This window comes from Fukomys damarensis, unplaced genomic scaffold, assembly GCF_012274545.1.
Source record: "Fukomys damarensis isolate Sample0158 unplaced genomic scaffold, DMR_v1.0_HiC HiC_scaffold_24, whole genome shotgun sequence".
Lineage (NCBI taxonomy): Eukaryota > Metazoa > Chordata > Mammalia > Rodentia > Bathyergidae > Fukomys > Fukomys damarensis.
Window position 1 is genome coordinate 46,215,545 of NW_022900936.1, and position 23,984 is coordinate 46,239,528.

At 36.6% G+C, this 23,984-nt stretch overlaps 1 protein-coding gene across 3 annotated transcripts in view; it reads right to left on the reverse strand.

Moving 5' to 3' along the window:
* Window positions 1–1,805: 1,805 nt before the first annotated feature.
* Zbtb11 (zinc finger and BTB domain containing 11) overlaps window positions 1,806–23,984 on the reverse strand; it is a 27,555-nt gene continuing 5,376 nt past the window's right edge. Inside the window, exons 2-11 of one of the 3 annotated variants that reach the window (XM_010614697.3) lie at window positions 22,775–23,010; window positions 21,675–21,906; window positions 16,455–17,278; window positions 16,022–16,198; window positions 11,213–11,458; window positions 9,449–9,593; window positions 8,159–8,276; window positions 4,861–5,019; window positions 4,576–4,751; window positions 1,806–3,826 (exon numbers count right to left, since the gene is read on the reverse strand). In XM_010614697.3, the coding sequence (XP_010612999.1) occupies window positions 3,309–3,826; window positions 4,576–4,751; window positions 4,861–5,019; window positions 8,159–8,276; window positions 9,449–9,593; window positions 11,213–11,458; window positions 16,022–16,198; window positions 16,455–17,278; window positions 21,675–21,906; window positions 22,775–23,010 (2,831 nt within the window). In that variant the 3' untranslated portion in view covers window positions 1,806–3,308. The remainder of the gene's footprint in view (window positions 3,827–4,575; window positions 4,752–4,860; window positions 5,020–8,158; window positions 8,277–9,448; window positions 9,594–11,212; window positions 11,459–16,021; window positions 16,199–16,454; window positions 17,279–21,674; window positions 21,907–22,774; window positions 23,011–23,984) is intronic. The other 2 variants (XM_010614704.3, XM_010614689.3) reach the window with 2 other exon arrangements.

Sequence of the window (23,984 nt, forward strand, 5' to 3'; positions counted from 1 at the left end):
TCAAGGAAGAAGCAGGCTTGGTTTTTGGTGAGGACTCCCACCTACTTCCCATGCGGCATCTTGCAGCATCCTCAGAGTGGGAGAAAGACGGACCCAAGGGGTACAGAACAGCCAGCTAGTTTTCTCATCCTTTTATAAGGTACTAATCTATTCATGAGGGTGGGACCCTCGTGAGCTAAACACCACCAAAAGCTGCACCCCTTAATTTGTTGTATTAGGAAGGAGCTAAATTTGAAAGTGAATTCTGGAGGGGACACAAACACTGGAACATAACAAGCCCTACTGGAGATGAAATTAGACCCTAAAAGTTATAGAACTGTTAAGCTTCAGAATTTCAAATAAAGCATGGTATATTTAAGAGTAAATATAGGGGCTAGGGATGTAGCTCAGTAGCACCACACCTGCCTCACAAGCAAAAGGTCCTGAGTTCAATCCCTGGTACCAAAAAAGAAAAAAAAACAGTAAATGTAAAGAAATTATATATGTACCTCTGCTCCACACACTTCAAGTAGCTGATAAATTTGTAGGATCAGCAGACAAATGTTAATTTTCTGCATGTATGCCCAACAAAATATAAAACCCATTAGGAACTTCCAAGGAACTGCTGAATTTATACCAATGCTATGAAATCAAGAGAAACACTTTAAAACAAAAAACTCAAAAGGTTTGGATTAACTCCAAATCCATCAGTTTACTTTGTGAAATTCTGCAAACAACAAACTGAACAGATGAAAACTCATATTGCAGGATTCTTTTTTTTGGTTCTTTGAGACTGAGACAGGGTCTCACTATGTAGTTGAGACTGACCTGGAACTCACTATGTAGCCCAGGCTGGTCTCGAACTCACAGTGATCCTCCTGCCTCAGGCTCCTAAGCACTGGGATTACAGGCGTGAGCCACCTAATTTCTACTGAATACAAACACTCCAGTGACAGCAGTGGTTCAAACTGCTACCAGCAGTGACAAAGTGTCTTAAAATTCTCATGATCAGGAGACACCCATAGTTTCTAGAGGTCATATTATGAAAACAAAATACCTCTAGGAATTGTTAAAATGTAGAAATTTCCTCCATGGTAACATTAAAACTGCTGATTTTGGGGAAATGTTTCTATGTGAAATGTATCTAATTCTAATAATTTAAAATGTCTGCAGTTGACATCTGGCATTACATTTAATTTTGTGATGATTCTATTTAAGAGATTTTTTTTTTTTTTTTGGTACGGGTGATCGAATTTGGGACCTTGTGCTTGTGAGGCAGGCAGCAGAGCCACTGAGCTAAATCCCTGGACTTAGATGTTTTAATAATTTTTTTAAAAAAATACATCCAATTCCCTTACTCTTTAGCATAACATTAAATAACACTATCCCAGCACTTAAGAGGCTGAGGCAGGAGGATTGCTGCAAGTTCAAGGCCAGCCTGGACTACAGTGAGTTCAAGAACAGTCTGAATTGTATTATTGTCTCAATGCTCCCCTGCAAAAAACTATCTGATTTATGGATTCAACATACTGACAAGCTCAAATTCAAAGACTATGCTTTTAGATAAGATTCAACACCATTCAAAAATACTGACAAGCCAGGTGTGGTGGCGCATGCCTATAATCCCAGCACTCAGGAGGCTGAGGCAGGAAGATCCCTGTGAGTTCCAGACTAGCCTGGGCTACATAGTGAGTTCCAGGTCAGTCTCAACTGCATAGTGAGACCTTGTCTTCAAACAAACAGACAAACAAAAATAATGACAAGCTCAACTCCAAAAGTTATGCTTTTAAACAAGTTCAACATCATTTATTTACACATTTATGACATACATTAATGTTCTTATACATTTAACTAAATCTAGTAACAGTGGTGAAAATGGAACATAAAAGAATTTCAAATTTTAGGTTGTATAATATTTTTTTCATTAACTGAAAGATACAATAAATAAGCAGCCATTTAGTTATGGGCTGTATGTTGATTCACTTCTTAAAACTGAAAGTCAGCCACACAGCTATGAAAACAATAGGAAATTTGCAAATGCAAATATTATAAGTATGCAAGTATAATGCATGCACAGCTCTCGCACTTATTCTTTATCCTCTATTAAAGCCATTTTTTAAAGTAAACAGGAATAAGCATCTTAATATATGTACATCAAGGCACATTCTTCTGTTGTGCTTCAGGAATGACTTACATATGATTTGCTTAAATCTTAGTTTTATAACATCTAAAAACTTAATTTTAAAAATTATATTTTAAATAGTTTCACAGAGAAATTGGCATCGCCCATGCCTATTTTGAAAATCAGAAAATTGGATAGCTTGAAGAGGTGAGAATTTAAAAATCAAACACATGAATTAATATAATTTAGTTTTCAGGTACTTTTCAAAATATTTTCAAAAATTTAGTAGGACCATGATTAATTTAGTATCATGAGATACATTTTAAGAATTTTCAAAATTCTGAAATTACCTAATAATTTTATAGTATCCACAGGACTGCTATAGATACCTATATTGCTATCCTATTTCTCAACTACAGTTTTTCAACTAAATTAAACATGATATGAACTGAAAACATACCAAACCTAACTTGTTCATTTTTCTGAAGGAAAAAAAAAAAAGATTTTTATTTCCTAACAATTTCATAACAGTACTTTTTTTTGTGGTCAATTACTTGCCTTGAAGAGATAGTACAGTAAGGCTTTAATAGGCATTTCATGCATTTTAATGGCATTTAAAAATTAGCTATTCATTTATGTGTTTTCCATATAGATACATTGTGCAAACTTGATTACAACATATAACTCATTAAGTGCTTTAAAACAGAATAAAGAATCCCTGACTTAGAAGGGGTTAAAATAAATAGTCAAGAATCACCAGATCTAAAGCATTAAAAACTATAGTATACCTAAGTATCCTACTAAAGTGGTTTATATTAGAATTTTATGAACAAGGCAACTGAAACCACAGAACCTCTACAGTTTGAGAATAAAACAGAAGAAAAGCGCTAAAATGGTACAGCTTTTTAAACTCAAAATATATAATGTCAAAATAAAGCAAAACTGTACAGCTTTATATTTAGTACAGCCACTTATGAATTCATAAAAGGTATACCATGATAAACCACTGTCATCAAATAGATTTGTTTTTAATTTCTTTACAGTAAATAGACTTTCCTACAGAACTCAATGGCTACACCGTTTAGAAAAATCACTGATAGTCCAGAGCTTTGACATAAAAATTCTAGAGATAGTCACAATGAATTGTAAACAAGTGTTCTGTGAGTTCAATGTACATGAAATTTTTTTCTTTTTATCGTTAATATATTCATTCTGCTTCTGAAATATGTGCCACTTCTACTTCAACAGTTTGAATAGCTTCTGCAACTTCAGATAGCTTCTGTCCTTGCTGTTGTGCCAACACATAATTAACCACTTGCATAATACTTTGGTCAGAAAGTGTAGATACTGATGGACACTCTTCAGTAGCTGCAACTGCTTCAAGAACTTCCATAGTTTCTCCTGTTACCACCACAGTCTCAAGTTCTTGAGGACCACTATTTTCTTGTTCCTGCATGTCTGCAGTTAAGATGCTAACAGCATGTTCCACTTGAGTTCCTTGGTTATGAAACTGAAGAGTATCTTTTTCCAGCATAATTTTGCAAGGCACATAGTCTGTATGGAATTTAGTCATATGCTTACGGAGTGTTCGCGCATCTATGTAGGCTTGACTACACACAGGACACACATAGGGCCGTTCTCCCGTATGTGTTCGAACATGGCGTTTTAGAGATCGGGCATCAGCCCAAGCGACTCCACATGTTAAGCATTCGAATGGCTTCACTCCTATTTACAAAAAAAAAAAAAAAGTGTGTAGAATGAAGTGGAAGTACCAACAAAATATATTAAAATTGATCAGCAAATAATCTTTTTAAAGTACAGTAACCCATTTAGTCTTTTTATCTTGACTATGGTAATCTGGCATTTAGCATCTCATAGTTTTCCTCAGAATAGATAAGAAACAAAGATTCTAGCCAGCATTAGTACACACCTGTCACAGGAGTCAGGGAGGCTAAGCCCAGAGGATTCTGAGTTCAGTCCCATCTAGACAACTAAGCAAGACTGTCTCAAAAAGAAAAAGGATTAGAAAAAAAAAAATTAGAGCCCCTGAGTTCAATTCCCCCAGTATCAAAAAAACAGACAAGATCCTCACTATAGGGCCGGAGGATTTAGCTCAGTGGCACTGTGCCTGCCTTGCAAGCACAAAAAAAGATCCTTACTATATCATCTTTTTAAATATATTCTCATGGACAGAATTTACTGATAAATAAATGTTTCTGTGCATAATCTCATTTATTCCTTCATAGCAATTTTATAGTCAGAATGAGAAAAAAGATCCTTCAATAATTACATTTTCAGGTTCAGGATCACCTGTGTCACTTGAATAGATCTTCAAAGTAGGGGAATAATCTCTTATCAAGGGAGATAAGGATAACAGGCACGAAGGCTGGTATACACAAGGTGGCTGGCAAGGGAAAAATCACTACTTGCCTGGCTCTTATTCTATTTAGATACATATCATATGAAATACTTGCCTTCATGGTTGTTCATATGTCTCCTATACTCTCTCAGCTGAGTGAATTTTCTTCCACACTGTTCACACACTCGTTCAAGGTTTTGCTTTGCTCTTCCTTTCTTCCCATGGGTGGCTTTCTTTACATGCCTCCTGAACAATGCTTTTTCATAAAATTCTTTGCCACATATATTACACCTAAAGTAGGGGAAATGACCTAAATTATTCTTTTCAAAGCACCAGAATCTGTAAGAAACAATCATATACATATATTTCTCAGGTTCAGTTTCCTCTCAAATTTACCCACCTGTAAGGCTCAGTGACAGAATGAGACTTCACATGGGAATACCAGTCTTTCTTCCAACTATAGCACTTATCACAAAATTGGCACTGGAATGGCTTCACACCAAGATGTTTGTTCATGTGCTGGCGAAGATCTCTAGCTTCAAAGAAGCTCTTTTCACATCTGCAATAAAGTTTAGTTACCTTGAATTATCTTAATCTTTATAACAAGTTTCAAAGTGTTCTATACATTCTTGTTTTCTACAACTCCAGAAAATGATCGTCAAATTTAAAAGAAATCCCTAATTTTCCAATCTGACATCAAGAATGCAGAAGTTTTAGGTTCTCTAATCTTTACAGTATAGAAATATTTGATAATCATGGAGAGTTCCCAAAAGTTTTAAGATAAGTAATTTACTGTCTCTCTTCCACCCAAGATTCTGCTCCCCCTTTAGACATCCCTCCATCACCCTTTTATTGTGTCCATGTGCTGACGGAATGCTTCACCCCTGACCCTAGGGATTGGGCAAGCATTTAGAACTAAACCAATCAGAGCACAACATTCCCATGGCCACAGTGATTTACTCAGGAATGTCCAAATGACTTGATCTAATAAGAGTGAACCTGAGATGAAAATGAAAAAATGGAAATAAAGAGTTTGTAAATGGGGAGGGGAGGAGGGGGTGAAGGAGGGGCAGGGACAGGGGGGAAAAATGAGAACCAAAAACTGTCATATGAAGGTACAGGATCCCAGTAATGAATGTAACTGTGTTGTAGACCTAGATTGTACCAATAAACTCAATAAAAAGAAAAAAAAAAAAAAAAGAGAGTGAGCCAAAGAAACTACCAGAAAAGAAGCTGGACAACTTGGAAGTTGAGATAATGTAAGGCTGCAACTACCACTGACTTGTCCATATGGAGCTGAAGAAAAACCATGTGGGGTACTCTCAAATTAAAACTGGCCTGACATACGAACAACTTGGGTTAATTGGGTTAATTAGGTTAATGGAAGCCTCATCTGCCTCTTGTTATCTAAAGCATGTACAGGTAAACACCCAGATTCAATCAGCTATATTGACTTACAACCAATCTGAGTTACAGCTGGCCCTCAGGAACTGAGTTCGTAAGTGGAGAGTCCACTGTACTCATCAATCTGAATCCAGTTTACATTAAATGACTCTGATGTCAGACTTTACCTTTCATTCAAGCCAGTTTTGGTTGGGTTTTCTTTCACTTCTAATGAAAAATGTACTGTCAACAATTACCTTTGTTTTAAAAGACTAATTAAGTGGTGGTACATGTCTGTAAATCCTAGCATTCTGGGAGGCAGAGACAGGAAGACTACAAGTTTGGGACCAGTCTGGGACCAGTCTGGGCAACCTACTGAGACCCTGGCTCAAAAATAAAAAGTGGGTGGTGATGGGGAAGCTGGGGATTTAGTAGGAAGGCCCTGGGTTTAATCCCCAGTATTGCAAAAACAAAAACAAAAAAGCCCTCACCAAACCTATTTAGAATGAAATCAGCAAATACAACAGAGTAAGAAATGCCAAAAGCCCATCAAAATTATGGATAAACTAGCAAACTATCAGAATCAATTTTACTAGGAACTCTAAAAACTAATCACAAATTTACATACAGCAGTAGTGGTAAACTTAGCTTGTGTGCCACAGTGGGCTCTTTGTATCACTGAAACCTCTAAAAGGTTCATCACTGCTTTGAAAGGTTCATCATCACTGATTTACAGTGACCAGTTGGGTGTGGTGGGACGTGACTATAATCCCAGCACATGGGAGGCTGAGGCAGGAAGACAGCCATGAGTTCAAGGCCAGCCTGGACTACACTACATAGTGAGACTAACTCAAAAATGTTTATAGTGACCAGGCAAATGTTTAGTCAAAAAAATAAATTACTGAGGGCGGGGGATTTGGCTCAGTGGTTCTGTTGCCTGTCTCCCAAGTGCAAGGACTTGAGTTTGATCCCTGGTACCAAAAAAAAAAAAGAAGAATAAATTACTGAATCTCTATAATTTATGGCACTTTAAACTTACCCCCACCATCCCCTGCTTCCCAGAGCTCAGCAAACACAGGCTCCTTTACCAGAGGAAATTCTCTTAGTGAACTGTGTGTGTTGTTTTGACCTATCTGTAGCTCTCTGAAGGTGCCCCTCTTTGCCTTTGTTTATCCTAACTTTCCTATGGCTGAGGGAGAGTTGTGAATAAGGGGCTTGTGAAAACATTTAAAGGCAAACCAATTAGCCACTGTCACCTGGGGCAAGGAGTAATTGCTCTGTCTAAATACACAAATCAAATGCACAGGAATGAGATGTTTTAAGGAATATTAAAAGTCTATATGCTAGCCAGGCGTGGTGGCACACGCCTGTAATCCCAGCACATGGGAGGCTGAGGCAGGAGGATCGCTGTGAGTTTGAGACCAGCCTGGACTACAACACAGTGAGTTCCAGGTCAGTCTCAATTGCATATAAAAAAAAAAAAAAAAAAAAAAAAAAAAAGCTATATGCTTACTCACTGATGAGCACATACTCAGGAGAACCTTGAAAAGACCTCAAACTCTTAACTTTCGCTGACGTGGATCTGCACAAACAAGAAATGAACGCCAAGGCAGAGTTGCAAACTGGCTGAATATTGGCGGTATTCTGGAATTGGTAGTGTGAGTGATATTTGGGAATGTACCAAAGACCCCTGAATGGTATACCTTACTGTGATTAATTTTGTTATTCTCAAAAGAATTTTTTCCCAAGAAGCTTTGGAAAATGAAAAAAGGGAGAAAGTAAAAGAAGTGTCATGAGGAAGGAGAAATTAGCAGTGCCAGCTCTTCAAAGGAACTGTCTTTGGCTGAAGATACAGATAAGTGATCAGATAAATACCTGACTAGTGCCAGGTACAAAGCCTTGGGTTTGATACTCAGTACCACCACCAAAAACGTCAAGAGGAAATGCTTAGGGCCGGGGATTTAGCTCAGAGGTTCTGGTGCCTGCCATGCAAGCTTAAGAACCCAGGTACCAAAAAACAAACAAACAAAAAGAAGAAATGCTTAGAAAGGAACTCTGGCTGTCTTTGTACCTTTCTTTCCTACAGTCCCTATGTATGGAGAGTACATTTAAAGCTCTTTAAATCATTTTCATTCAGTTATCTGTATATGATACATATTTCAATAAAACTGTTAAAAGATAAACATAAACACGTAGGTAAAGACTTTTAAATCAAAAGTAGACTGAAATTACAGCTTAGTATTATCTTTGAGTATTTTCTTACAAATAAGCCAAGAAGAGAAGAAAATGAAATTAATTGTTTTTTAAGTGCTTACTGAGTACAGTGATAGCCTCGAACCTCAGGCTTTGGCTGATGTTTCTTTAAATGCTTGCTGAGTCCAGAGCCCCTATGAAAAGACTTTCCACAAACTGAGCAAAAGTACTTTGACTCTCCTGTTAAAAAAAAAAAAAAAGTATGTCACAAATCTAGCAATTAGGTAGAAAAATTCCAACAGAATTCTTTATGTTCCTGAATTTTTCTTTTTTTTTTTGAGACAGAGTCTTGCTAAATTGCCCAGATTGGCCTCAAACTAAAGATCCTCCAACTTCAGGCTCCTGTACGCTGGGATGACAAGTGTATGTATGCCACCACACCTAATTTCAGAAGCTGTTGTTTTATCAAAGGGACACAGAAACTGTTAACATTTAGCAAGACTCTAAGAATAACAATAAACCTTGCCAAAATCTCTATTTCCTTTAAAAACTATAATACAGCCATTTACTGCTGAATGAAAGGGATAAATTCTAAAGAAACGTGTTCTTGGTGATCCTTTTGTGGTACAAACATCATGGAGGGTAGGTGACACAATGATGGCGATAACATCACTAAAGCAACATCATTGTATGGGAGCAACACTGTGCATTCATGCTTGACTGAACAGAACTCTGTTTAGCAGGGAGGTCTGCAACAGCACAGGCTCCTACTACAAGAACGTGATGTGTTTACAAAATTGAATTATTAAAACTGAATTATTAACAGGGCCAGAGCTGAACACCAGCTCTGTAACAAGCATCAGCTCTGGTCATTCTCACGTGCTTTTTCTTTTGGTTGAGACTGGTCTCCTTAAGTAGTCAAGGCTGGCCTTGTGGCCTTGAACCATGAACTCATTATGTAGCCCAGGCTGTTCCTGACTCAGCCTTTGAGTGCTGGGATTACAGGCACTGTGCTTAAGTGTGCGGCATGGATTTTTCTTAAGGATATAATGATTTGGCACATACTACATACTTTCCTACATGAAGAGAAATAGTTAACATTTTTATACAAATAAAGAGTACTAAAACTAGATTTAAACTGGGTAGGGTGGTGCACATCTGCAATCCCAGTACCAGCCAGGCTGAGACAGGAGATCATGAAGAATTCAAGGTCAGCCTGAGCAATATACCAAGACTGTCTCAAAAAACAAACAAAAAAAATTTTTTAAAACCCTATATTTAAGAAATCATTAATTAAAAAAACCACTCATACAACCATTATTATGTCAATGTAATTTCTGATATGATTACAGCACAATAATACAAATTCAAGTACATAAAATTCAACTATACCAATACAAATTTATTATTACCTGTGTGAATACTCATATGTTCTTGAAGGCTCCGTTTAGTAACAAATGACTTAACACAAAGTTCACACTGGAACTGCTTTTGTGACTGATGGAGACTCTGATGTAATTTTAGACCATGTTTATAGATAAAAGTCTTTCCACAGACCTACAATAGAGACGTGCTTAAGTCAGTAAAACAAAAAGGAGCCAGTTGTGGTGGTGCACACCTGTAATCTCAGCACTGTGGAGGTTGAGAGAGGAGGATTTCCACCCTTGAGACAGGAGTTCAAGGACAGTGTGGGGTACATGGTGAGACCTTGTTTCAAAAAACAAAAATAAAACAATCAAAAATGGAGATAGGTGTTGTTTCTGAAGAATAAAGACAAAAAGAAATTAATATATATTATTTAGAATAAAAATGTTAATTAAATTTTAATTTACTTAAAATTATGTGCAAAATGACAAGGTGAAAATTGAAACCACAAATGCCAAGGATTATGAGCTAGAAGACTCCTTTTCTGATACAGTACTTAACAAATACTGTTATCTTTCTTAAATTGGTGTGACTGCTGGAGGAGCTCAAAACAATATAGAAATATACTTCTGGGATAGTCTTATGAGGTTGGTAAGCACTGTATCTTTTATTAAAGAGATACAGAATATCTTATATTAAAGAGATATAGAACAATACCTTCATTTCCCATAATAATATTTTCAAATTCTGTGATGAATTAGTTTTTGGTCTTTCCCCAATCTACTATACACATGTGTATTAAATAAACATGTGTATCAAAAACACAATAAAATACTGGAACAGTATCAAATAACTAAAGAGTTTTTGTTTGTTCCTTTGTTTTTTGGTGTCGGGGATCGATCTCAGGACCTTGTGCTTGTGAGGCAGACAGTGGAACCACTGAGCTAAATCCCCTGCCCTATAAGAGTTTTTATATGCTTACTCATTTCTACATTTTCAATGGACCACATATTTTGAGCAGGGCTATAACAGAAGAACATAGGCCAATTTACACTTGGTATTTAAATTTATGAACAAAATGATTATTACAACTTGGCTTCAACATAATTCAGGCAGTAGGGAGAGAAGCAGTAAGTGACGATATAAATCAAACAGACTTGAACACGTGCTGATAATTATCAATGTTGGGTGAAAGGTACATGATTCATTCCATTCTCTTATAATATATTCTGTTCTCCACTAACAAAAAGCTTAAAAATCGCTTCTCGTCCTTTTGGCTAAGATCAAGTGTAAAAAGCTTAAGAAAAAAAATATTAAAAATCTCATTGAAATGAGAACCAAGATCTGTAGGATACAAGATCCCAATTATGAGTGTAACTGTACTGTATACTTAAAAGGTACCAATAAACTCAATTAATATTAAAAAAAATCTTGTTACAAAATTGCTTAAAATAAAAAAATAATGGGTCATGCTTATATCCAAGGATATAGATGCTACTAGAACTTTTCAATGCCCCAAATGGCCTAAGCTGGCTATACATGATTCTTTATCCAGGAATCATATTTTGGCTTTTAGTTACCCTCAAACCCCAGCAACAAAAGAAACAAAGCTTGAGCAGCACTTTTCCTGATGAAGATTACATTTGAAATAGATTACTGACTGGAATCACACTTAATCTAGATAAAACACTGAAGGCAAATTTTCCTGACATTTTAGGACAGTGAGGGCGACTCTAGAATTTACTTCACAAGCCTCATCATTATAGCTAGGCTAAAATCTTTACATAACAAAATAAATGTTATGGCTTTACCTGGCATGCATGTGGCTTTACACCTGTGTGCTTCAACATATGGATTCGGAGGGAATACAACTTAGGCAATGTCCTCCCACATATGGAACATATGAATTCGCGTTTGGTTCTGCCCTTCTCAGATGATGTTCCGGATGCCTCATTTGACGTGGAATTGGATGAGGATGATGTGGATGCATCTTTTCTGGTATGTCGAATCAGGTGTGCCCGCAGTGAAGCACTGTACTGAAACTGTTTCTTACACAACTAAAGAAGAAGTAAACAAAATCCTATCTAAATATATTTGTATTAAAAAATGCAAACAACTCATTTAGACTCTCCATTGGTTATAACTGTAAATAAAAATAATATACACTACGCAAAAGACAGTATATTAAGTGCCAGACTACAAAGATTAAAGGGATAATCAGGCACAATTTTGGTTAAAATTTAACCAGAAGCTGGGCACAGTCACACATACTTATAATTCCAGCTATTTAGGAGGCTGAAGTAGGAGGATCCCCAAGTTCAAGACCAAGCTTGGGCAATTTAGTGAGACCCTATCCTAAGTAATATGTACTTAAGTACATACATTAAATCTAACTAAAGCAAAGATTTTATATGTATAAAAAGATGAAGTTCCTTTTTCATTGTTTTTGAGACAGGGTTTCACTATGTAGTTCATGTTGGCCTTGAACTCACTATGTAGTCCACCTTGGCTTCAAACTAACAATGATCCTGCTGAGTGCTGGGATTATAGGCATGCATCACCATGTCTGGTGAGAAAAAAGGTGAAGTTCTTAAGAGTAATTAGAGCAATGAGAAAGACTGGGCTTGAGTTGGGTTTTAAAGGACTAGACACATAAATACAGAATATTACCACTACTACTAACACAGTGGTAGTTTTACATGAAACAGAAATACAGACTGGAATAAAGGAGAAAGGTTAAAACTGAGTTGGTTCTTGGATTTTCTCCCATAATTGCTGGAGATTCATGAAAACTTTTCTTTAAAAGTCAAAATTATATATGCTTACCATCAACAAAACTTGTTTTTTTTTTAACAAAACAAATAAAACAGGGTTTCCCACTCCCCACTGAACTGGGAAGGGTTCTAAAGTTAACCCCCGACACTGTTTTGATACTTATTTTGTAACTCTTTTTTTGTTTTTTGAGACAAGTTCTTACTTTGTAGTTCAGAGTGCCCTTGAACTCACTATGTAATCTAGGCTGGCCTTGAACTCTTGGTGATCCTCCTGTCTCAGCTACTCAAGTGCTGGGATTACAGGCATGCAACAACACATCTGGCTTATTTTATAACTCTTTAAGTAACATAATGTAAGTTGAATCCATCCTTCATTTTTATATTTCCCACATAGATGAGCCCCACTATTCTACTTTAATATAGTTATATTACATTAGAATTATATCCCATTGATAGAATACCAATTTCCACTTATATTAAGATATAAATATTATACAAGCTGAGCATATGGTATACTATGATCCTTTTTCCTTTCTTTGTCTTACTTTATTTTCTGATTTCTTTGTATTCACTACTAAATCATCACCAAACTCTTCCTCTGTCACTCAGAAAAGTATTTAACCATTAACCATGTGTGGTGGTACACACATAATCCCAGCATCCTCAGAGGCTGAGGCAGAAGAATATCAAGTTTGAGACCAGCCTCGGCAATTTAGTGAGACCCTATCTCAAGAATAATAATAATTAAAAAAAAAAAGGTCAGTGTAGCTCAGTGTGAAGGTCCTGGGTTCACACACACACACACACACACACACACACACACACCAAAAACAAACAACAAAACCCATCATCATGTTCTTGGGAAGCTCTGCCATGGAATAAAGTCCTGTTGTAAACTATTCTGACTATTCTTGGTACAAATTTTCACTATGCTTGGCACATAGTTTCAACTTGGGATCTCCCATCACTATTGTCTTGATGAATTCCTTAGATTTTGTTGTTGTTGTTGCTTAAACCCATATCTCCATTTACTAAGTCCAGATCATTTCAATGGAACCATGCCTAATTTACAGCTTTTTGAAAAAAGGAGTTTGGGAAGCTAAACTTTTAAGATCTTGCATGGCTGAATATGTTCTTATTCTACCACTGTAAGTAACTTGATAGTAATCAGGCATGGTGGTAAAACACTTGTAATCTGAGCGCTTGGGAGGTTGAGGCAGGATTGCTAGAGTCTGGGTTACATAATGAGTTCAAGGTCAGCGTGAATGAAATAGTTAAGAACCTGTCTCAAAACGCCAAACAATAAAAATGATGGTAATAATAAGTAACTGATAGTTTGGTTGTATTTTCAACTCAAAAATCATTTCTCTTTAGAGAATTTAAAAGATATTGTACCTTTGTCTTATAGCTTCCATTGTTGCTGTGGAAAAGCCTGGCCAGTCTGATCCATATCCTTTCAGTGAGACTGACCATTTTTTTTCCTCTGGGAATTTGTAAGATATTCTTCCCCTGATTCTCAAATTTCACAATGTACTTTGACATAGGTTATTTTCATCCACTTTTCTGAGCAATGTACCCTTTTAATATGAAAACACCTCTCCTTAGGTTCTGATGTTTCTGATTATCACATCAATGATTTTCTTCCCTCCATGTTCTCTGTTTGGAAATATTACTTTGTTATAGTCTAACATTCGTTTTTTTTTTTTTTTGCACTCTCATATTTTTTAGTTATTACAGACTGTCTTGAGACAGTCTGAAGTTGCACCACCTGTATTTTACTGCTAAAAGACTCTTCTGAATCAGACATGATGGTGTACATCTGTAATTCCAGCACTCAGGAGGCAGAGGAAGGAGAATTTTGAGTTCAAGGTCAGCCTGAGCTACATAGGGGAGACTTTATCTCAATTAAAAAAAAAAACAAAAAACTAAAAACCAAAAGATTTTTTTGCACTTTTACTGTGTTCTTTTAAAAAACATAGTACATTTGTCCTTAACCAGTCCAAGACTGGTTTCCAGGATCATCTGAAGATACCAAAAATCCTATAATGTCTCATATTAAAAAGCGTATTTGCATACAACTTACGTCCTTCCATACATTAAATTAGCTCTAGATTATTTATAATACAAAATTAAAGTTAAATGCCAGGTAAATTGTTAAACTATAATGGGTAGGTAACCATGACAAGAAAAAAGTCTATATATTTAACAAGTATATATTTTTCAAGTATTTTCAATATTCAACTGGCTAACACAAGAATATGAACTCTGCAACTATATCTGGTTACTGTACTCATCATGAAATTTTTTTCATTTATCTTTTATATAAATCATACTTTATGTGTATTTTTCTTACATTCTTCCTCAAGTTGCTTTTTCTCTTAAAATCAAAAGTCTGATGGGCCAGGGATTTAGCTCAGCAGTTCGGTGGCCTGCCTTGCAAACGCAAGGACCCAAGTTCAATCCCTGGTACCAAAACAAAAAACAACAAAAACAACAAAACCCCAAAAAGTCGGATGATCCCAATGTGCAAGGTCCTGAATTCAATCCCACCACCAAACAACAAAAATTAAGTGAAAATCAATTACTGTGTAACACACCTGTAGCACCAGCTACTTGAGAAGCTAAGGGAAGAGGACTGCTTTAGCCCAGTAGTTTGGGGCCATATTGGGCAACATAAGAGACTGCTGTCTCTTAAAACAAAAAACAAAATAACTGAATTGACATCTCTATTTGAAAGTGGAGTTAAAATGTCATCCACAGGCTTTAATAAGCAGTATCTTTAATTCTTTTACCAGGCTTAACATACTGTGTCTATTGTTTGAGAAATCTTTTTGTTTTAGGGTTAAGAATCTGGCTGCTTGAGAAATGGGAAATAAGTGTTCTACCAGGCAGGGGAACAAAGGAGAAGGAAGAAAGGAAGAAAGGGACAAGAAAAAAGTGAAAATAGAAGGAAAAAAATGGAAAGCTTCTGTACATAGGGAGAAGAGGGGGCTTGAGAAGGGGAATGGAATAAAATAAAATTAAAAAAAAAAAAGAGGGCCAGGTAGTTCAGTGGTTCCTTCACCTCACAAGCACAAGGTCCTGAGTTGGATCCCTGGTACCAATAAAAAGATAGACAGAGAGACAGGCAAGAGTCTGGCTGCTAACATCCCAGGACTTGAATAAGCAAAGAGAAGCTGACAGGTTTCAATATTCAGTATAGGGCTGGGGATATAGCTCAGTGGAAGCGTGCATGACTGGCAAGTGCAAGTTTGATAATTCCATGTATGGGGGTGGGGTGGGATGGTCAATATTCAGCATAGAAGCTTTCACTTTTCTCATTTTGGATTTACTATACCTACCTTCACTGTACATAGTGCTCCCCAGAACAGTTATGATTTTATCTTTTCCAGAGAAAATGGATCTTAGGCCAAGGAATTGTGATTTACTTTCTTTTACTTCCCAAATAGTACCACCAATCCCTAAGCCTTTTGGTGGTTCTGCAATACAACTAGAATTGATTCTTAGCTTTTTCTACTGAAAACTTGGAAATGAGTCATTTCAAATTTGCTGAATCACTTACTCCATCTATTTATTAGCATTCAGAATGTAGTTGCCAAGGTTTCTTCATCTGTTGTTCTCTTTACTCTTTTATGCAGATATTTTTAAAACATTTTTTTATTATCTCACTAGGGTATCAAGAGAAAAAGGTAACAATATTGGGCAGGGGGGCAAGTAATGACATATAAAAATCAGATGACTCCTTATAAGGGAGACAGGCATAGAATACTAACGGTAAGAATAATTACCAATTAGTAAGATGGGTTCCATTTATGAATTTAGATCCAGTCTCAGTTTGATACTTACTGGACATTTATAATCTCTAGCTCGCTCATGTTTCAGTGTGTGCATTATGAAAGCATATCGCCTCTGAAAGACCATTCCACATTCCCCACATTTATGGGATGCTTCTTCGTTGTTCTCCTTAGCATCCCTTTTTGGCTGTTTCAACTTTTTCCCTCTTTGAACTAATTTCTGGGCCACCTAGTGAAGGGACAAAAAAAAAAAAAAAAAAATCCTAAGTAAATATATTCATTTTGTTTTTTAAAGTTGTCATTTTATAAATTTCTAATAAAAATATTTCAAATTCACATTATCTTATTAATATTGCTATTTAAAACATTAAGATGGTTCCCTGTACCCATCTTCCTTCCCAATTAATTTTTAATCATAGGCATTAAATTCATTACCAAAATGCTCTTAACAGAGCTACAAAGGACAGTACTTTTTCACATCATACCTGTTGAACTGCTGACTTGGAAAGGGCTTTCCGTTTCTGTAGCTTTTTCTCCATACCCTTGTGTAGTCGTATATATCCCCCTTCATTGACAGACCGCTGCCGAAGCCTACTTCTGTAAGTATCATCAGGGTTTGGGTCTGTCTTTGCTGTTGGTGCAACTAGATTTTCCTGATCTTTTAAAGGTTGGTCAAGGTTTTCCCTGTCTTTTGAAATATCTTCAGCTGATGTATCATTTTCCATGTCACTGTTCTCTTGGGAGCTAATAATTACAGTCTCTTTTGAAAGTTTAGGATGAATATTAGAAACTGTGTCATCTTCTCTAATGTCTGAAGTTTCTTGCTCTGGTTGGTTATTTTTTGTTATTGAATCCAGAGACTCCATTTCTGGATGGGAATTATTTACACAACCTACAGATGACAGAGGAGCTTCAGGCTCTGAAGAAACCCGGGGCTCGGGCTGTTGTCCTAGCTCTCTGTTCTGCTCAGTTTCTGGCAAGTCTCCATTTACCAGGAGCACAATTTCACAGTCTCCAAGTTCATTCGATAAAGTTGTACTTCCCTCATTACTAGCTGCAGAAGGTGCTGTACTTCCATGGTGTTCTGGTAAGTCCTGGGTTGATGCAACTGTTTGTACTTCACCCTTCTTATACACCGTAAGCTGTTTCTCTTCCATTAGTTTATGTACACTTTCACAAATTTCTAAAACTTCTGACATGAAAAGATGACGAGCTAAAATGGCTACATCAGCCATACTACAGAAGTCAAAACTGAGTACAGAAGTATAGGCAAATTCCAGCAAAGGAAGGAAACTTGCTTTACAAAAACCTGTATAAAACAGGAAAAGTAGGGGACAAAAAAGTCAATCATCAGTAAACCATCCTACAAGAACAAATACACAGTTATGACAATATAAAATATTTAAAAAGACAATCATGACCATTTATTCTACAGTGAATTACTCCTGGATTTACTTTCTGTACTGGCTGCTTATAAAACCTTGTGTAACTATTAAGTCCCTTCTACAAGCTGAGTCTCTCAATACCTAATATAGAAAATAATATCAGACTTACTACCTCAAGAGTTGTTGTAAGGCAGTCATTGTCAAACTGTATTCCTTAAAACCCCGGGGTTCCTCAAATTTCCCTCAAGAAACAGCTGCTGGAGAATGGAGGGTGGAAAAAAAAGGGAGGCAGGTGAGTAGGCAGGGTTCAACCAACCTATCCACTAACCTCACTTCATTAAGTATTCTGCATTTTTAAATAATAGCAGTCTATATAAAATTTTGATTGAACAAAGTATTCTACAAATGAAAATTAAAAACCTCTCCAAGGGTCAGCAAAAATTTTTTTAAAAGAATGAAATGATAAATATTGCAGGTCATAAAGTGTCTGTTACAACTATTCACCTCTGACACTGTAACTGGAAGGCAGATGTACACAACAGGTATGGCTGGGCATAAATACAATTTCTTTAAGTGAATCTCTACATTTATTGAAGGTAGAAAAAGGCACATGCTCTGCCGAGTGAGTGCAAGCCAATTAAAATAGGGAAAGAAGTACACTCCACAGGGCAGAGTGGACCACTGTGAAAGAGAGCACAGTGGAAAATACAACTTTCGTTACAAAAAAGAGAGGACTGACCCCTAGGCTGTAGATTGCTTATCCTGGATTCAAGGATTAAAATAATTACTATATAAATGAGGTATTAATTTGTATTCTTATAAATGGGAGAATAAGGGCAGTTTATTTCTTTTCTAAGTTCTCGGTGCTTCACTTTAAAAAGTTATTTCCTAAAATCCTCATGATTTATAAAACTAGAAGAAAAACTCACTATATAGTGATACATGTCTTTATGAAAATATGATTAAAAATTTCTACAGGGCTAGAGATATAACTCCGTGATGAAGCAATTGCCCAAGGCCTTGGGTTCAAGTCCTAGCCACTTCTCTCCCCTCACTCCAAAAAAGAATTTGTATATTTTCTAGGCCTTTTAAAATACAGCTAATCAGGGTCAAGATGCAGCTCAACAGGACAGCACCTGTCAGGTAAGTGTGAGGCTCTGAATTCAATTCCCAGTACCACCCCCCCGCAAAAAAAACAGCTAAGCTTATTCCACTTTGTTACATTAGGTGTTATATTACACATAATGTCCATCCCTTCATTCACAGTCACTATGTAGAGTACAGGCTGGCCGTGAAATGACTGTGTAACCCAGGGTGGCTTCGAACTTGCAGTGATCTTCCTGCACAGTGCTGAGATTACAAGCATGCACCACCACCACACCCTGGCTTCTCTTATACAATAATTTATCTTATAAAGATAAATACAGTAACCTATCTTACAGAGATAAACTATTGCACAATATAAAAAGAGTCCAAGCAATCTTTTAAAAATTCTCATTTGACTGGTGGTACATGCCATAATTCCAGGACTTTGGGAGGCTGAGGATCCCAAATTCAAGCCTGGGCAATTTAGTGGTGACTTATGGAAACCCTGCCTCAAAAATAAAGAGGACAAAATGTGTTTCTTTTTATAATGCAGAAAATATATAGGGAAAGACTTACATCAGGAGTCAGACTGAAGATTAATAATTAAATAGACTGAAATCATATTAATCTGCTACAAAATATGAGAACAGGTTAAATTTGTTTAAGAGTATTGTTTTGTTTTGTTTTGTTTTGTTTTTTGAGACAGGGTCTCACTATGTAGTTGAGACTGACCTGGAACTCACTATGTAGCCCAGGCTGGTCCTGAACTCACAGAGATTCTCCAGCCTCAGCTTCCCAAGTACTAGGATTACAGGCGTGCACCACCATGCACAGCTTTAAGAGTATTTCTTAAAAGAATATATGCAAAGAAATAAAGAATGTTGAACTTTTACCTAATACCTTTTCAATTCTAAGTCTTGTTTTGGTTTAGTTTTCTATGATAGAAATTTAATTCTTAAGAGCTGGGCATGTTGATTCATGCCTGTAATCCCAGCACTGGGGAGGCTGAGACAGGAGGATAGCTGCGAGTTCGAGACCAGCCTGGGCTACACAGTGAGTTCCAGAGCAGTCTCAATCACATAGTGAGACCCTGTCTCAAAAAAAAAAAAAAAAAAGTAATTCTTAAAATATACAAGTCTAGATGTAGGAAGTTGTGATTTGGTTTGAGATTTCCTGGTGTGATCAGAGATAGAGGATCTCATCTTCCTGTTCTGCAGCACATGGGATTCCACCATCCCCACAAAGTACAACAGGATGATCTTTTGACCTCACAGGCTCAAACGCCCTTGCACAGAACACAGTAACTCTTTCACCACCAAAAAGAAACCCAAGGCCTGTAAAGAGGCTTGATGACCTCCACACCTGTGTTAAAGACCTTAAAAACTTTCCCATCTCACCATTCAGTCAGCAAGTAGCTTCCCGCCACATCTTTTTTTGGTACTGGGGATTGAATTTAGGAATTTGTGCTTGCAAGGCAGGCGGTGAAACCACTGAGCTAAATCCAGGCCCTCTCCTTTCTATAACCCCCCAATCAATCAATAGGGAAAATACATTTGAATATTATCTCCTTCATCTCCAGCCATATTAAGAAAAGATGCTTTGTAGGTAGGGTGGTACAGGCCTATAATCCCAGCTATTCAGGAGCCTGAGGTAGGAGTATCACAAATTTGAGGACAACATGAAAAATTTTAAAAGGGTTGGGGTATAGGAGAGTGGGAAAGTGCTTGCCTAGGAAGTATAAGGCCAGGGTTTAATTCCTATGTGTGAGGAGTTGCCCACAGCAACAAAGACTATTGGCTTCTCTGCATGTCAGGCTTCCTGCTATTGCTCAATGTCGATCTCAGGGTATGTAAAAATTATAGGAAATATACCTTTTAGAAGGCTAGAACTACTCTAAACCAACCCAATATATCAACTTCATCTGTTACTCACTATTATCTATCAGTATATCCTTTACAAGAAGCTAGCAAACATTTTGAAGTATTTTATTAAACTCTGTTAGCTGCTCTAGCAAAGTAAATGAACCCACTGAGGGAGATGCAAGAACCCCAATTTACAGCTGGTCCATCAGGAGTACAGGTAAAATAACTGGGGCATATAACTGGCATCACAAAGGTGTAGGTTGGGCAGTTTTGAATACTGAGCCCTCAACCTGTGGAATATGACATTGTTTCCACTCACACCCCAATATTTATAAATTTTTCTAAGCCCAACCTAAGTCAAACTATTTATTTATAATATGAAAAAACAAGGAAAACCCCACCTGGACTTTTCTACATTGACATTTGACTTAATGAATTCTAACTTTTTTTCCTGAGACAGAGTTTCACTACAGGTGAGGCAAGCTCACAATGTAGCCCAGGCTGGCCTCAAACTTGTGATCTTCCTGTGTAAGCCTCCCAAGCTCCCAAGCGCTGGAATTATAGGCAGGAACCACCACATCAGGCTTCGATCATTCTTTTTTCTTTTTATACTGGGAATCAAACTCAGGACCTGGCACTTGCAAGGCAGGTGTGGTGCCACTGAGCTAAATCCCCAGCCCTGGCTATGGTTAATCTTAAAAAACAAAACAAAAAACACTTACAAAAAAAGCACTCTAGCCAGGCGTGATGGCGCACACCTGTAATCCGCCTGTAATCCTAGCACTAGGGAGGCTGAGGCAGGAGGATCACTGTGAGTTCGAGACCAGCCTGGGCTACATAGTGAGTTCCGGGTCAGTCTCAACTACATAGTGAGACCCTGTCTCAAAAAACCAATAAAATGTGGTTCCACCACCTGCCTCGCAAGTGTTAAGGGCCCGAGTTTGATCCCCTATACCAAAACTAGAAAAAACAAAACAAAACAAAAAAAAGCACTCTATATACAATCACACGCACAAAATGATATAAGTACACAATTTTAAATAATACATATTCATTTAATATAATACTAATGTAACTGTGTATTTCTCTGAAACTATTTTTAAGTTTGAATCCCAGAAATAATAATTCAGCTACAACTCTCTGGCCTAAAAGTGGTAGAAAACAATTGTTTTTTCCATAATTCTATCTTAGAATTTTGCTAAAAAGAAGAAATCTTTCAGTTGAATTGGTCTGCGGCTGTGAGCTTCTACTTTAGTGTGTATCTGGAAGACAAAGAGGCAGACAGACAAACACACACACACACACACACACACACACACACCACACCCTTCTTCTAGAATTAACAAAAAACAAGGTATTCAAAAATTCTTACCAGAAAGATCTACCACAGCCTCATGACTGGAAATAGCGCCTTTCTCAATAAAAAGGTCTCGAAAATATTCACTATTAGCTGACAAAACAGATTTATGAGCTTTGTACTCTTCTCCTTCAATCAATAAAGTGACATCACAGAACTGGTTGGAAAGTCTCTGTTCATTCAGCTGTTTCAAGACAGCCTGACAATGTTTTGGAGAAGAACGTTTTACCACTCCTTTGGTGTCAACCTGCCAAAATAAGTTTGAGATCACGAGGTGTATTATATATCATCTCCATATTTCACCCTTAAAAGAAACTATTCCATTTTAATAGATATGAAGAAATAACGTGATATTTTTTTTCCTTCTTCTTTTTCCCCTGGTACTAAAGATTAAACCCAGGGCCTTGTGCATGCCAGGTTATTCTTTCTTTATTACCTATGTATTTAAAGTCTTATGTCCAATTTCTTGTTATCTTTTCTTACTGGTCAGAACTTTGATGATGTATAAAATGGTTACAGGCAAAAAAAAAAAAATGCAAAAAACAACAACCAAAAACCTAGCCAAATTAATTTTACCTTTCTGCATGACCTGCAGATTGCTCCAGAAGGGTATTTTACCTGTACCAATAAATCATTACAAAAAAAAAAGAAAAAGAAAAAATGGAAGGAGGAGTAATTAACAACAAACCAATAATATACTAATTCTGGAAAAGAAGTAATATTTATAATCAGTGAAGAGGTAGCATTAGCATACTCCTTGTGGTTTATACAACATAGTGTATAACCCATTTTGTTTTATTCAATAAGCTCTACTTTAGATGTGAAGACCTTCAGTGGTGGTGCTAACAGTAAAACAGTGTAAGCATTCTGAAAAAAAATAAAATTCATGAAGACTGCAAAGACCAGTAAACTAATTAAAAATGTGAAGGGCCGGGGATTTAGCCCAATCGCAAGGCCCTGAGTCTGATCCCCGGTACCAAAAAAATGGGGGGGGGGCGCCTCAGTGGTTCTACCACCTGCCTCGCAAGCGTAAGAGCCTGAGCTCGATCCCCAGTACCAAAAAATAAAAATTTTAAAATAAAAAATGTTAACACTAAGTGGAAAGTACTACTTACAAATACAAGTTCATGTTTGGACACTGGCTTCTTTTTGGAAGATTTGGAGGCTGTGGCTGGAGGTGAAGTAAAGTTGCTCAGGTCATCCTCTGATTCATTACTTTCTTCTCCAGATTCAAGGTCTAGTCCCAATTCTTCCAACATTTCTGAAGTATCTGATATCGGACGAGAGCGATCTAATTTTTCCTGGCATTTGCTGCACTGTTTAATGTAATCTTTGACTTGCTTTAATATACCTATAGTAAAAATAGAAATTAAATCAAACAACACATTTCTTACATATCATTTTTAATATATGGATACTGTGTGTTCAAATGTGCAAATACATACATGACCATAAAGAGTGACTTCTTTAAAGTGTAATCTATAATTTTTTTCCAAAAATATAAGGATATAAATGGTTTTCTATGCTAACGTAAACTGATTTATTGTTTACTGTTATTCATTTCCCCTATACTATAAAATGATTACATGTATATTTTATATGTGTGTATACTCTAACTACTGACCAAAAATAATACTGCTTACAAACTAACAGCACATTTTATGAAGACAATATAATTCATTTTGGGGAACATGTCTCTTGTAAAAGCAGTTATATCTGCCAGCTGGATGTTCTTTTGGTGTGTTTTTTAAATAATTTCATTATTCATTGAGAAATATTTCAATCATTTAAATAACATTGAGGTTGCAATATTTATATTTAGACTGTGTTTACTAATTCAGTCTTTTTGCCTATTTTTGTTGGAGCACTTACCAAACTCCATCTGCCAGGGATACAATCTCTGTATTCAGAAAAACAAAATGTTAAGGTACTTTTCTCTTCAAGATCTCAGGATATTTTTAATTTCTTTTTTTAAATTTTCTCCTTTTTTTTCATAATAGTTTTATTTTTTTCCACATCCAAAGGTTTATTTACTTGACAAAAACAAAAACAAAAACAAAGTGATATCACGTACAGCAAGAACTTGGTTAATGAAGTCTAAAGCTGGGTATGGTGTGGTACATCATCTCAGCACTTCAGAGGCTCAGGTAGGAGGATTCCCCAAGACCTCCAGACTAATCCTGGGTTTTTTTTTTTATGCTTTACATTGTGTATTTGTGTCAAAATTGTGCACAATTAACTTAGTCAGACTTAGGAAACAAGTCCAATTTATAAACGTTCTCCCAGAATGGAATTTGTTAGCAAGTCCAGGACTTATCTGACTTT